This window comes from Eumetopias jubatus, unplaced genomic scaffold (genome assembly GCF_037043125.1).
Source record: "Eumetopias jubatus isolate StellerSeaLion01/CBP00866 unplaced genomic scaffold, mEumJub1_p1.0 scaffold_8, whole genome shotgun sequence".
In the NCBI taxonomy this organism is placed as follows: Eukaryota; Metazoa; Chordata; class Mammalia; order Carnivora; family Otariidae; genus Eumetopias; species Eumetopias jubatus.
Window position 1 is genome coordinate 79,246,871 of NW_028274814.1, and position 16,123 is coordinate 79,262,993.

Consider the following 16,123-nt stretch of genomic DNA (forward strand, 5'->3'; position numbering starts at 1 on the left):
TCTTTTTTAAAGCCTTCTGGTACATGAGGGCAACAGGACTCCAAATTCTTTTCTTCCAAGTACTAAAAAAGTGAATGTGCAAAGCCATTTGGTCTTCAAGAAAAATAGAAATGTCTCTGGAAATCAAAGTTATACTGACACTGGTTCTGAGGAAGAACACAGCTCTGAGATGGGAGATCTTTTAATGAGATCCCAGATGAAGCACTAAGCATTTCTTTCAATACTGGTTCACCTCCAAATCACTCAAATATTAAGAATAACAAGAACTCGGACTACATCAATAACTAATGATGTAATGTATGGTGATTAACATAACAATAAAAAAAAAAAAAGAAGAATAACAAGAACTCGGGCGCTTGGGCGGCTCAGTCGTTAAGCGTCTGCCTTCAGCTCAGGTCATGATCCCAGGGTCCTGGGATCGAGCCCCGCATTGGGCTCCCTGCTCAGTGGGAAGCCTGCTTCTCCCTCTCCCACTCCCCCTGCTTGTGTTCCCTCTCTTGCTGTCTCTCTCTCTCTCTGTTGAAAAATAAAATCTTAAAAAAAAAAAAAAAGAATAACAAGAACTCAAATGCATTTACAATGAATTTTGTGATCCTCATTTTACAAGTGGTAATCTGAGGTACAGGAAGAAGGAGGAGTTTCCTCTAATATTTCTCAAGGAAGTAGAAGAACACAAAAAGAAAAAAAACAAACAGGAATTCTTATACTGAAATACTCTTCTGTAACACATTTTTATCACATTTCAGCCCTGTTTACTCAGATGCCTGAGGGAGCCTGTTAAGAGAAAAGACAAGACACTTCAAGACTTTCTGGAATTTCCTAAGACTTGGCCTCACCCCACCCCACAAGTCCTCCTTCCTGTCAGCTGACTGTAATAACTCTCATTAGTGGGACAGCCCCTTGCAATACTCTCTGAGAATCCATAAACTAAATGCATCAACACATACCAATAAGAGAAAAAAGAGTTTAGAGCCTTTCGCCAGTAGTCTGTAGAATTTCTTTCCTCTGCAAAATTATCTTTTCTTTCTTTTTAAGATTTTATTTATTTATTTGAGAGAGAGAGAGAGAGAGAGAGAGAGAGAGAGAAGAGGGGGGGCACGGGCACAGGGAGAGGAAGAGCAGGGAGCCAGATGCAGGGCTCAATCCCAAGACCCTGAGATCATGACCTGAGCCAAAGGCAGACTGTTAACCATCTGAGCCACCCAGGAGCCCCTCTGGAGAATTTTCTTAAAGGAATAAAGTAAGTGAGGTCCCAAATATCAAGTAAAAAGCAGGATTTCCTGTCCCCCCTAATTTTTAGGAAAAATTCTGTCTAAAAGTTGATTCTCAATACCTTAATTTACCTCATACCTCTCTCAGCCACTTCCTTCAACCTTTCAACTTTGACCTTCCTTCTGACTCTCATCCCTCCAAAGTCAAGGGTAGAGGATGACCTTTAGGGAAAATGGGACTTTGCTGAACTGTGCATAGGGTGTAGATAAAACCTAGCCTTAATTTCTCAAAGTACTGAAAGACAACATTTCCTTCTCCAGGTAGAAGAAAACAGAAAAAAATGGAGCTCTTTTAAGTAAAATAATACATATAGAAGGAGCTCTTTATATCCAGCTTGTGGGATTTCTTTATATTTTCTGTATTTCTAAGCATTCTATAAAAATTATGTGTTACACTTAAAATTAGGAAAAAAAGAAAAGAAAGGATGGGGCACCTGGGTGGCTCAGTCAGTTAAGTGTCTGCCTTCGGCTCAGGTCATGATTTTAGGATCCTGGGATCCAGTCCCATCGGGCTCCCCGCTCAGCAAGGGGTCGGCCTCTCCCTCTGCCCCTCCCCCTGCTTGTGCTCTCTCTCTTTCTCTCTAAAATAAATAAAATCTTAAAAAAGAAAGGAGAGGCAATACATATTTATTAATACAAATAGATAAAAATGATAAAAACCAAATGCTGAGAAGGTGCTGGAGAATTAAATATGTCCTTAGATTGCGCTACTGTTATAAAGTAGTATAATTTTTTTTAAAGTTTTTCTATTAAGATTTTATTTATTTATTTGAGAGAGAGAAAGAGATAGAGAGAGAGCATGAGAAGGGGGAGGGTCAGAGGGAGAAGCAGACTCCCTGCTGAGCAGGAAGCCCGACGCGGGACTCAATCCCAGGACTCCAGGATCATGACCTGAGCCGAAGGCAGTCGCTTAACCAACTGAGCCACCCAGGCACCCCAAATGGTATAATTTTTGAGAACCAGCTGAAAATATATAAGAACATGGTTTTTTGTTTTTTTTTTTAAGATTTTTTTATGTATTCACTTGAGAGAGAGATAGGGAGAGCAAGAGCAGGGGGGAGGGGCAGAGGGAAAGGGAGAAGCAGACTTTGCGCTAAGCAGGGAGCCCGATGTGGGGCTTGATCCCAGGACTCTGGGATCTAAAAACAAAATGTTTCTTAGCCAAGATGCTTAGAGCTTTTTATTAGATTAGAAAAATATCTAATTACTGGGGCATGATTAAACCATAATGAAATACTATACTGCCATAAAAGGATAACCACATGAACTGGGAAAATACACAGAAAGGTCTATATAAAAAAGACCAAACAAAAGATAAAGCACACAAAAAGAGTGAGCACACAGGGACGATAACCATGTAAAAATGAATTATGCAATGATAGGATATCATTGTGCACAGTTGTTTTATTCTTTTTTCCTGGTGGAAGTTACTGGTTTTTCCTGGTTTACTTGGCTTTTTCTTTTCTTTTCTGGTTTACTGTGTGTGGCAGGGGAGGGAGGAGGGACAAGCTTCTAACTCAAGGGTTTTAGTACAAATCTCTTGCATTCCAATGTATTTCTTCTCTTCACTGCCCTGATGCTTTTAATTCAGTTATAAGACTATAAAATGTGGAAAGAGGGAAGACAGAGAGCTAAAGTCTTTGAGAAGACGATTGTTGATATGTTTAAAAATTTTCCCAGTTTCCTTAGATTTCAGATAAGGAAGGCCATGGCCAGTTGTTTTTACCTAATACACAGTCATTACAATATTAATGAAGACACTGTTACATGGTAGAGACAGGGTATTAAACAATTTCAGTCCTTGTTCTGGTATTAATTAACCAATCACATTGGGCATGTCAGTTAACTTCTCTGACCTCAGTTGTTTCCACCTGTAAATTAGGAATTTTTTTTTTATTAAGATTTTATTTATTTGACAGAGAGAAACATAGCAAGAGAGGGAACACAAGCAGGGGGAGTGGGAGAGGGAGAAGCAGGCTTCCCGCTGAGCAGGGAGCCCGATGCGGGGCTCGATCCCAGGACCCCAGGATCATGACCTGAGCCGAAGGCAGATGCTTAACAACTGAGCCACCCAGGCGCCCCTAAATTAGGGATTTTAATATCCTGTCTGAGGATATTAAATAATAATAAATAACCTTACAGTCCTGTACAGTTTTTAGGATTTATGTCAAAGATATTGATAGGGATTTTTCACTCATTGTAACTCACTGATGAGTTAGAAGACTAGAGGAAATGACTAATATACTCATCTGGATATACACCCCTATGTTGTCTACTCCAGGAGTGAGTCTGATTCCAGAAAGATAAAGGCGGTCATATTTGAGGGGGTAAGTGAAGTCTTTCTGGCCACTCCAAACTCTAATGGAGCCAAACTTGCTTACAGAATGTTCCAGTCATCTGACATTCCTTTTCTTTGTTTGTTTTCTTTTTCTTTCTTTCTTTCAGATTTTATTTATTTGAGAGAGAGAGAACGAGTGGTGGGGAGCAGCAGAGGGAGAGAGAGAGAAGCAGAAGCCCAATGCGGGGCTCAATCCCAGGACCCAGAGATCATGACCTGAGCCCAAGGCAGAGGCTTAACCAACTAAGCCACCCAGGCGCCACTCTGACATTTCTTTTTAACATGTTTTTGTTTTGGTTTTGTTTTTAACTTTTCAACATGTTTTATTGTAATGAAACCAGCTAAGAACGAATAAGTAGTTAAGTTGGCCTGAAAGTAAACAGAAGAGACATGACTGGTCTCCAGTTGGTACATCAAGAGCAGCCATTTAGGGCAACAAACAGTGAGAAATATCAGAATTCCTTGACCTGCAGCTCTACACCTGGATCCATTATTACCTTACCAGAAAAGACAAAAGAATTAGTTACTAATTAAGGGTAAATAAAACTTAATTTATACTGGTATGACGTCTTTACCAGAAATGATCTGCTAGAGACAGGTCAGTCAAAAACTTACATTTTAAAATATAGAAGAAGCTATAAATCATGGATGAATATAATAAATCATCAAAAAAAATTACTTTTAGGGCCCCTGGGTGGCTCAGTTGTTAAGCATCTGCCTTCGGCTCAGGTTATGATCCCAGGGTCCTGGGATCGAGCCCCGCATCAGGCTCCCTGCTCAGCGGGAAGCCTGCTTCTCCCTCTCCCACTCCCCCTGCTTGTGTTCCCTCTCTCACTGTGTCTCTCTCTGTCAAAATAAATAAATAAATAAATAAAATCTTAAAAAAAAAAAAAGCTTTTAGCAGGATATATGAAAAAGATGGCATTGATAGAAAAATCAAAGATAATTATTGTGTTTATTTAACAAAACCAGTTACTGTATCCATATTTAAAGCTCTAGTAATGTATCTATTGGATGTTTAATGTTGGGTCAATTTAAGATTTATGATTTGCTGATAAGCAAACTAAAGATATACTCTCCTACATTAAGATGAATATATTAGGGGTGCCTGGGTGGGTCAGTCAGTTCAGCATCTGACTTTGGCTCAGATCGTGATCTCAGAGTCCTGGGACAAGCCCCACATCCCAGGAGTCCCACATCCCAGGGCCTCACATCCCACATCGGGCTCCCTGCTCAGCGGGGAGTCTGCCTCTCCCTCTGCCCCTCCTTGCACCCCACCCCCTGCTTGTGCTTTCTCTCAAAAAAAAAAAAAAGACTACATTAGACCCTACAGTGATGTTGACAGTTATTCAAGTCCCTTTCCTCCCTAAGTCCATCTTAAAATTATGGCTTAAAAATATGCAATTAATACCAATTATGAACATCCTCGGAATTTTATTCTTCTTGGAATATAATTTCAAATGACTTATTTAAGACATTAAGGAAGCAGAAGAAAAATGTTATTAAGATACATTAAGTGTATAAGAGAACACATGTAGTTGTTAATCAAGAAAGGAGAAAATAGGGCGCCTGGGTGGCTCAGTTGGTTAAGCGACTGCCTTCGGCTCAGGTCATGATCCTGGGGTCCCGGGATCGAGCCCCACAACAGGCTCCCTGCTCAGCAGGGAGTCTGCTTCTCCCTCTGACCCACCCCCCTCTCATGTACTCTCTCTATCTCATTCTCTCTCTCAAATAAAATAAAATATTTAAAAAAAAAAGAAAGGAGAAAATAAAATGTCATGGATAATTTTATAACAATGTACAGATTCCCTATGGACACCTACCCATTCTTCAAGAAGGCAAAATTAAATTGTTTCCTTGATGTAGATTACAGATTGGTTGGCTATGGATAAAATATCTAATGACACAGATCAGACTTCAGCTTGGTTGCCTTATTTTCTCAAGGGCTTACTCCAGGACACCAACACGTATACACTGTTCTGTACGAGTTACAGAAAGCTGAACAAAATACCAAATGTCACTTCCAGGAAATTACACAAAGAAAAACCACAAAAATTTTGGACTGTTTGAAGAAGGATGGTTTTACTCTCATATTAACAAGTATGGCTTTTGTTGGTGTTTTGGTGCTAGCCACTCATATAATGATCCTGGTGACAAGAGGAACAGTTATCCTAAGGGAAGGTTTTTTTTTTTTTAAGATTTTATTTATTTAGTAGGGAGAGAGAGAGGAAGCACAAGCAGGGGGAGTGGCAGGCTGAGGGAGAAGCAGGCTCCTCTCCGAGCAGGGAGCCTGATGTGGGACTCGATCCCAGGACCCTGAGATTATGACGAGCCACCCAGGCGTCCCAATTCTAAGGGAAGTTTAAGGGCTTAGAAGTCTAAGGGAAGAAAAGTAGGAAACAAGTGAAAAGGGGGCTGGGACAAGGGAAACTTCCATTTTTATTTTAGATACTTCTATTTTAGCTGAGTGTACTGTTTCGCCTTGGTAATACAGGACAAGTTAATACAATTAAAATATGACTAACTGGAAGCATTAAAATATACCATGAATAATGGGGGGAAAAGGAGAAAGAAAAAAAATTCTAAATAGTTTAATTCTTTTCACTTATGGACAAACTTACTATTTTCTCATTGCGACTTCCCATCCATGGTTAGTCTCCAAAGAATGAGCAAATGAGTGAGCTTATGTGTTTTAGGAAACAGTGATTTTTGGTGAGGAGGTACTCTCTCCTCTACTCTATCAAACTCCTCTCCTAGAAATTGGAAACATTTCATGGTAGAAGAAGTACTCCACATCTGTATCAAAGTATCAATGGATATCCACAGTCTAGTCTTATTTTCTTGCATTACACCCAAGTTGTTCAATCTTGACCCACCAGAAGACAAGAACTGAAATAGGTTATGAAGGCAGAAATATGTCACCCAAATATTCAGTCTTTATTCTCCCATCCAAGGATTTGTGTGAACCAAATATGTTAGGAACCAAACAGAAAGAAGTGAGACTGAATGAGCCTGTCACATGCTCCTTATATGCTCCTGGTCATTCCAGGGCATAAAAGACGAGGTACTTAATTTTTTGAATAACCACATCCTGGTTTTGAAGATTATGGATTCAAATGTCAACATGATGATAACTGAATGTTGCTTATGACTAGTTAGCAGCTATCTTTTTCATAAGCAGAATAGTTACCTCAGCTACCTAAAATCCAGATCAACATATACATGAAGTTAGGATTGCTAGACCACCTCAGTATATGCCACTAGGGGCGGGGGAGAAATGTTTCTTTTTCCCAGTAATGATGGTAGGTTATATTAATCCACCCACTGCTCATTTGCTCATAGGAATTAGAGCCATCATGTTCAACTAAACTATCTGACCTGAATAATGTATCTATTCACTAAAGGTAGAGAATAAGTGAGGAAGAGCATTTAATCGATTCTTACTATTTATAAGCTATTTGAACTCTAAGCTTTGTTTCTTCCTTTTATTAAGTAAGCGCTAAGCGCTAAGTCCTTGTACTAACCATTGGGGAAGAAAAACATCACTTTGAAAGAAATTAGACTTCGGGAGTATACAAATTTTCCAAAAAAGATTTTATTTATTTTTTAGAGCTAGAGAGTGGGGCTGGGGGGCTGGGAGGGGAGGAAGAGCAGAGTGGAAAGCAGAACCCGGCCCCCTGCCCCAGCGCAGAGCCCAACAGGGGGCTCAATCCCACAACCCTGAGATCATGACCTGAGCCAAAAGCAAGAGTCAGATGCTTAACCGACTGAACTACCCAGGTGCCCCAGGAGTATACTAATTTACACATGATTATTAAGGGAAGCATGATATAAATGCCCAAACAGAAGTAAAAGGAAAATTCTATAGGTATAGGAGAGTAAGAAGGGTTAATTTATCTCAGAGAAGCTGAGGTAAGGTCTCACAGTTTTGACAGACCTTGAGGAGAAAGATTTCAGAAGACAGTAACTGGGGATAAGCATGAATGATTTAGAGAGTAAGGAGTGATCCAGGGTTTAAGTATAAGACTGGCTCTGAGATTGAAAGGTAGGTTGAGCTCAGACTGTGGAAGACCCAAATATTGAATATGGATTAATTCTGAGGCATCAAATTTTCTTAAAGATTTATTTATTTATTTGAGAGAGAATGAGTGGGAGGGGCAGAGGGAGAGAGAATCTTAAGCAGATTCTGCACTGAGCATGGAGCCCTACATGGAGCTCTATCTCATGACCTCAGATCAGGACCTGAACAGAAATCAAGAGTCAGAAGCATTTAACTGACTGCCTGGGTGGTGCCCTGGGTCATCAAAAGTTTCTGAGTAAACTAATTTACAACTCTATTTAGAAAAATAAATAGCAACAGTGTAGAGGATGCATGGGAAGAAAGAAAAGATGCTGATGGGGGAGGTCATAGCAATACTATGGGACCAGACAGAATGGTCCATACTTGAGAGATGTGTAGAGGGCAGGCTTGCTTGCTTGCTTATTTATTTATTTATTTATTTAAAGATTTTATTTACTTATTTGAGAGACAGAGAGAGTACGAGTGGCGGAAGAGGGAGAAGCACTCCTTGCTGAGCGGGAAGCCCGATATGGCGCTTGATCCCAGGACCCTGGGACCAGGACCCGAGCTGAAAGCAGATGCCCAACTGATACTGAGCCACCCAGACGTCCTGAGGGTAGGCTTATTTAGATGGCTCAGTAAGTGACTGACTGGGAAGAGGAGGCGGGCAGAAGGAAGAACTGATTCCAAGTTTTACGGACAAGAAGATTTGGTGCATGGTAATGCATGAAGGGAACTAGGGTAAAGCAGGTGTTTGGTTGGAAAGACAATGGATTCTTTTTTAGCCTTCTTGAATGTGAGTGCCTAAGGGATATTCAAAGAGAGATGTCTGATCTGGCAGGCAACCAGAAGTATGAGGCTGAAGCTTGGGTTAAGAACTGAGAATTAGGGCGCCTAGGTGGCTCAGTTGGTTAAGCGACTGCCTTAGGCTCAGGTCATGATCCTGGAGTCCCGGGATCGAGTCCCACATCGGGCTCCCTGCTCAGTGGGGGGGTCTGCTTCTCCCTCTGACCCTCTTCCCTCTCGTGCTCTCTATCTCTCATTCTCTCTCTCAAATAAATAAATAAAATCTTAAAAAAAAAAGAACTGAGAATTAAAATCTAGTTTGGGGGTTCACCTCTTAGAGTCATGGAAAGAGGTGAGATTTCACAATGAGAGAGAAAAAAACAGGAGGGCAGAGATCAGGAAGAAAAGTGGACAAGAACAGAACCATCTCAGGCAAAAGGGAGCAAGAGAGACTAACAAAAGTGGAACTCAAGCCAATTAACTTTGTCTCCTGTAAATAACTGAGAAAAAGATTTAAGAGGACACAGCATTAGAGCATTATTTCCATTATCTATGTGCTCCCTGACCCTGCCCAGCTAGTTAGTTGAGATTCAGTCCAGTTCTCTAAAATTTAATTACGGAACCAAAGATTCACACAATTTGTAACTACTATATTTACTTGTCTTACGGAGGTACTAATTTGTTAGCTCTGAAGTATACACTCTTTCTTGTAGACTCTTGCTCCTAAAGCGATTTCTAGCATCCCTTCCATATTTCTCAGAGCTTCCTTCCAAAGATCCAACTATGTAACTTCCCGATTAAAGCCTTATCCCTGTTAAAGCTGAAATTATGTTAACGATAACTGTTACGTAGTTTTCAAACTAATTTTGTTATTCCTTAAGCTAAAGTAGACAAAACCTTTTAACATTTTTTGAAAATATTAGACAAAACTTTTTAATAAACTATTCATGTTTCTAACATGGATAAAGGATGGTTATTTAGAAACAGCTATAAAACCAAGGGCAGCTCTGTTTTACTAAGCAGTCCATTAAGTGACAAATGACTATTTAATCAGGAAGTTTTAAAGGGCACCTAAAAAAGCCCAGGTCAATCTTAGACACTCCCCCTCCACCCCCCATCTTCCTATACCACTAACAATCAGGCTGCCTGCCCTGTGCTATTAGAGATCTAGAAGGATCTTTCTTTATATGAGGAGTCTTTCTCTACTCTGACCAGCCACAAAGTGATAGGCTTGTTCTGACCCATCTCCCGCCAGACATTTATGAGAAAAAAGTCTCTCACCAGATCCTTACACATAATCAGCATTTTTGTTTGCTGCAATCCCAGTCATTTCCTACCTTAGGCCAGTTTCGACATGCACCAGGCTTTTGCACTGAATCGACATTGTGTGTGCTGGCATGACATCAGCCGTCCTGCCCCTAACAGGGTCTCTGAGGAGGAATCTTACAATGGTGCTTTGAGTCACAACAAAACCCCTTCCTCTCTATTTAGGATTTCTGACATTTTTTCCCTTCCACTTAAAATTCTTCTTCCCATTTAAATTAAAAAAAAAAATTTTTTTTTATTAAGACCATAAAGGATAAAGAGGGAGTTGGCAGGCCTAGAGGACTAAAAATTGAGAGGGATGAGAGTTTAAGGAAAGTCATAAAACTGCTTTGTGGTTACATCTTTTGCCAACTGGTTTCAATGTTAAAATAGAGCTAAAACTCATGCACAGGAAAGGCTTCTAGGTTTGCAAACCTTTACAAATTCTTACTACATCCTTGACATAGATGATCCTTTAAACACCCAAGAACTTTTCTAGGTTGGAAAGCTCCAGCCACTGCAAGTTACGGGAAAAGATAAACTAAGTCACGTCAAACATAACTGAAAATTATAGGACGAGTTATCGAATTTTTCTCTCAGAAAGAAGGTCTTATACCATTACTTCATACATGCAGGGATTTGGGCCAAATATTTAGCTTAAAAAATTTCAGCTTTCCCATCTAGATGGAATCTAGAGAAAATGATGGCTTTGCTTCCTGTCAGATCTGTTTATTTCATTATAATGACTGTTGTAACAAACCATCCCCACGTACAAAGCCAGATACGCCGGAAAGTATGAGAAAACTGGAAAAATTTACCAGTTCTGCCGCCCCTGGATTGTGTTATAAGTCACCAGCATATGTAACTCATTTTCTAGTTAAGTAATTCCCTCTGGGTACCCAGTCTGCAATCCACACGAAGGATCAAATTTCATTAGCAGTTGTAGGAAAATGCAACCCTGAGCATTTGCAAGTCAAAACTCCTGAAGGCTACAGCTAATCTGGCTATCCTCATTGATTTTTCCTGGGAGAGGATTTTAGCTGATAGAAAACATTTGTTGGAAGGCACAGATGAGGAAGTTGAGAAGAGAAGGAGTCAGCTAGCAGAGACAACTAAGTCTCAGTCTTAATGTTAAACTCTGACTTTAACACAGCCTGCAGCTGTGTCCAAGCAGAGAGAGATTCAGCAGTAATCCCACCCCCCAAAGCTACAAATGACAAAAGGCACAGGAAGACAAATTAAAAGGGCAAGCGTATAAAAACACAAAATCTAATCGGCACCAAACTCTTCATTTCTAGATATTAACCTGAATTCCAGTGTGTGCTTGATTTCACGTGAAACTGGGTCACAGATCTGCAAAATCTTAGCATCTATGTAAATAATTCGAGACTTCTCGTTAATTCATTTAATTTTGAATTAAAAGACATTCTGGCCACCACTCAAACTGTCTAGATCAGAAAAACAGCTTTGTTTAATCGCTTGAATCGGCTTTCTCAAGCCTGCCACTGGCCCAGTCCTTACCTTGGTTTGAGTTGGTTCACCTTTCTCAAACATCATCTTAAGCCTGTTCAGCGGAACATTGTATTTCTCTATTTTGTTTGCGGCTTCTGTGTTTTCACTGATTTCAGGCTTTCCTACTTCATGCCTGGATTCTCCTAGACAATTTTCCATTTTTTTACTTTCTTTCGAGTGGTCTTTAAGATGCTCGCTGCCCTCAATGCGGAGATTCGGCCACTGAGTAAGGGCTTCAGAAGGTGATCCGAGCCTAGGTCTGGGGTGGACTTTTTCTTCCTGGTCAGCTTCGGCCTCAGGGGCAGAGCTTCTAGCCACTTCACCGGCAGGATGGTTGCCTCCGTTTCTGACCTCAGAGCTGCCGTTTCGCAGGGAGTCTGTGTGAGACTCTGTTCCCGGGGCTGGGTTCTCCCACTTCTTCTTTAACACAGTCAGGATCCCCCTCCTGCAGTGCTGGGGGAGATTTTCAGTGTTCTAGAAGAGCAAGAAGTAAGTGCCAGTTATAACTTGCCTGTTGAAACATTCAAACATGTTGTTCTTTGTAAAATGAAAGTTAAAACTCTAAGCTGCTCCTGGTCCACGGGCGTTTCAGACAGCTGTGAACAGTTACAGCCCTGCCACATGGAGAAAGCATCCACCCCGGGAGAGGGGAAGAGAGACAAAGTCAGGAGCTGAAGCAGGAAGTGATAAAACAGGATAGCCTTATAAGGACAAAATGAGGAGAAAAGAGAGCCCAGATCTAATGATAGTTACATTGGAGACAAGGGATTTTTATCCAAAGATTAATAAGGAAAAGAAAGAGGAAGCAAAATACTAGGTACTTTAAACACCGCAGATATGCACTAATACAAGTTCATCATTACATACCACAAAATTACATGGGGAATCCTGCTGGGGTTTTTTTTCTTTTAAATACGACAAAGACACAGTATAGCTGAAACTATGCAATACCGTAATTGTGGATAGTATCATCAAGGATTGAAAGTATTTGTAGAAATTTAGAGAACTCACCAGACTTTTACATGTATTTACATAAATGATAACTCATCATACCTGCCATAATCTACATGCATATGAACAAGTTTTATTTTTACATAAGAACCTAATCCTCTTGTTTTCTTCTGCTCTTCTCTACACGTTTGTCCATGTGTAAATTCTCAGTTATCAGAAAATTTACTATTTCACAGATCCTCTGGTAGAAAAATATCCAGGCTTCATATGAAAACACTACCACTCACTTTCTTGATTGAAGGACACACATTTATACATCTAAGAGAGGTCACTTTCACCTGGGTCAAAACAGAATTAATTTATACATATATGATTGCAAACAACCTGGAACCTGCCACTACTATTCCACAATAACAGAGGAAACATGCTTGATGAAGTAAAATTCAATGTCCCATACTCTGAAAGCGTTCCTATAAATAAGCTGAGCAGCACCAACTCCCAACAAGCCACGAACTCCAATACCTTCGTGCCCTCCGTTCCTGTGGTCTGTGACTCACCCGTCTTTCAACTAAGAAAGAAAGGACAAACCACCTAGGACTGAAAGACTTCCGGGAATTAAACAGGATTAGCAGCTATATTGGGAATTAAGTCTCTCACCCTATTACTCTTCGCTGAATTCCCCTGAATACATAGCACCAAGGTCTGAAAAAAAAACTTACAGAGGACAACTGCTTGATTTTAGTATTTAAATCTTTACTGACAAGATGATTCACTGGTGGAAGAATGAATGGATCAGATACAAGAAGCATGAAAAGTTTTCTTGCTAGAAAAGAATTAAACTGCTCTGGACGCTGGTGCTGCCTTATCGCTGGCAGCATGCTTTGCTGGATGCTACCTCCTGCCACATAATAGATGAGTCATCTGGGTCTCCAACTGCACCTGCCCTGCCCTTGCCCAGCCTAAACAGGAGCCCTGACACTCTAAGTGGCATTTTGCCTTGGTAACTGGTCACTACTTTTCTCAGTAATTGTGTGATCCAAGTATATTGACATGGGAAGATGCTCATAAGATACTTTTGAGGGGAAAAAGCAAATTTTAAGACCACAGGGATGCCTGGGTGGCTCAGTTGGTTAAGCGTCTGCCTTTGGCTCAGGCCATGATCCTGGAGTCCTGGGATGGAGCCCTGCATTGGCATCGGGTTCCCTGCTCAGCGGGAGCCTGCTTCTCTCTCTGCTGCCGCTCCCCCTGCTTGTGCTCTCTCTCTGACAAATAAATAAAATCTTTAAAAAAAATTTTAAGACCACATAATCCCATTTTATAATACAAATGTATATTTATAAACACAGAAAAGTAGTCTGGAAGAAAAGACATCAGGATGTTAACGTTACCTTTGGATCGTGGATTATGGGCATCTACATTTTTTTTCTTCCTTCTTACAATAAGTGTATATTCATTATGTAACACAAATGAATAAAAAATAGAACTATACATCATCTTCCTATCACAAAAATCTACAGAATATTAAAACATTCTGATGTTACTATAAGCAGCTGGAAAATGATCATTTCTACTTTACTTGTGATGACCAGGAAGAGAGGGATCTGTGGAATGGAGTACCGGCAGTGACCAAAAAAGGGCCTGGGTGGAGGAAATCCCGTAGGGGGCATTGTAACAAGGAGTAAGTGTGCTCTTTTATTCAGAAGAGTTCTTAAGGGTACATGTTCAAAAGTGTTTAAGTGGGGACAAAAAGGGCTGTCCAGCCTGACAGCATGAAATGCCCCACACCCTGCAATCACTCCTGGCAGCATCCCCAGGCAATGCCAGGCGTGCAGGGCTTTAGGACCCAAGGAGAGAAAAATGGGGAAGCAGTGATTCCAGTCCTTCTGGGGAAGGAAAAGCAAGAAGGTACAGAACCAAAGCAATAGCTAAAAGCAGTCTGGACCACAAAGTGGCAGGAGTATTATATTGACATGGCCTGGGTTATCATTGGAGAAGGGATTACAAGCCACTTCTATTTTCTACAATGAACATGTGTTACTCGTCTACTCCAGCCCCACCCAGACAAGTGACCTTTGGGCAAGTTTAATTTCTAGAACCTACCATACTTGGCTATTGTGGAGAACAGATGTGCCTATATTAAAGCATGTAGTGTAGTATTTGACATAAATAGGCACCCAGTAAGTGGTGACAATTAATATTAAGTGGGTAGTCCTCCCTACTCCTCCAGCCACACCTCATGATGATCAACCACAGTACCCAGTCATCTCTCAAATCCTGAACTTGGGTTACAGTCTCTTCCTGCTCTTTCTAGCCTCTCTATAGTCTCCACTGTTCCAGAGTGGGGGTGTAGGGCACACAACAAGGTGAAATTCTAGTTGGTTTTAACTTTTTCCCAAGTATTTTCCTAGAAGAGGCATGGGAAGTCATAGAGGCTGCAAGTTTTCAAGGGCCCCATTGGTTGGTACATGACCACAGCCTCCTCTCAAACGTGACATCCAGCACACTGTTTGTTCTTCCCAGCAAGGCTGGGAATCTTGGCAGATTTGCCTCTGGACCATAACTGGCTTCCTGAATCCAGATTAGATACAACCTGGAAATGCAACACTATGTCTTTTCTGCAGGAGCACTTAACTTGGAGTTGGGATGTGTCCCAGCACTGTCCATCTGATATGTATGACCATGGATAAGTTCTTTCCTCTCTTTGGGTCTCTGTTATTCCACCATTAAAATGTAGAGGCTGGGTCAAATGAGCTTTAGTGCTGAAATCTTGGCAGGGATATCTTCATCTTAAAAGCTGAGGATGTTGGGTAGGAGACAGCAGTGCAGCTGCAAACATGGACTACTGGGATGTACAGCCCCCAAGGAAGGGAAGAGCTTCTCAGAAAAGTGGTAGCCAGTCATTACAGAGATGAGTGCCCAAATTGTACAGATTTCAAGAAGTGGCATATTGCATGCTTGGAAAGGAACCTGAAAATATAACTGATGGCAGTATTCATGGTCTGTGTTTCTGTTTCCTAGATATAAGTGGAAGAGGAAGAAAAAGGGAAAAGTAAATTTCTGGAAAACTACGCTACCATGTAACCCGATCCCACTATTTACTGAAGGAATAAATGTACCCACTTGCTTCTGAATGTTTCTCTAACTTGCTTTCCATGGCAGAATGTAGTATTTCATCTGGTCAGTCACTTTTTTTTTTTTTAAGATTTTATTTATTTATTTGACAGAGAGAGAGAGCACAAGCAGGGGAAACAGTAGGCAGAGGGAGAGAGAGAAGCAGGCTCCGCAAGGAGCAGGGAGCCTGATGTGGGGCTCGATCCCAGGACCCTGGGATCATGACCTGAGCAGAAGGCAGTCGCTTAACCAACTGAGCCACCCAGGCGCCCCCTGGTCAGTCACTTCTATAAATTTATATGGATATTTCTCCCCGTTCTTCAGGAGACAATTCAGGCTTCTGGTGGATCTTAAAAGCAACCCTCTGTCATTAGTGGAAAAATGGTGGATCTGAATAAATTCTATAGTTTAGTTAACAGCATTGCACCAGTTAATTTCTTAGTTTTGATAAATGTTTGAGAGTTATGCAAGATATTACCCTTAGGGGGAGGTAGGTGGAGATCCATGGGACTGTCTGTACTACCTTAAGAACTCTACTGTAGATCCGGAATTATTTCAAAATAAAAAGTTTGCTAAAAAAAAGTAATGCTCCCTCAACTTTGTATGTTCCTCTAGCTATTGTTGTCTCTTGCATTTTATAGTTAAGGGTCTTGAAAGCACTGTCTGTATTTGCTGTTTCCACTTGCTTGCTCTCCATTCATGCTAACTCTACCGCCCCAACATTTCTGAAGTAGCTCTAGTCAAGATCACCCATTACCTCTTTAATGTTTTCATTTTATTATCTTATTT

General features: G+C 40.9%; 1 protein-coding gene across 1 annotated transcript in view; it reads right to left on the minus strand.

Moving 5' to 3' along the window:
- Positions 1-16,123, minus strand: part of LIMA1 (LIM domain and actin binding 1) — a 57,785-nt gene that overhangs the window by 21,733 nt on the left and 19,929 nt on the right. Inside the window, exon 3 of the mRNA XM_028125640.2 lies at positions 11,282-11,746. Coding sequence (XP_027981441.1) covers positions 11,282-11,746 — 465 coding nt within the window. The remainder of the gene's footprint in view (positions 1-11,281; positions 11,747-16,123) is intronic.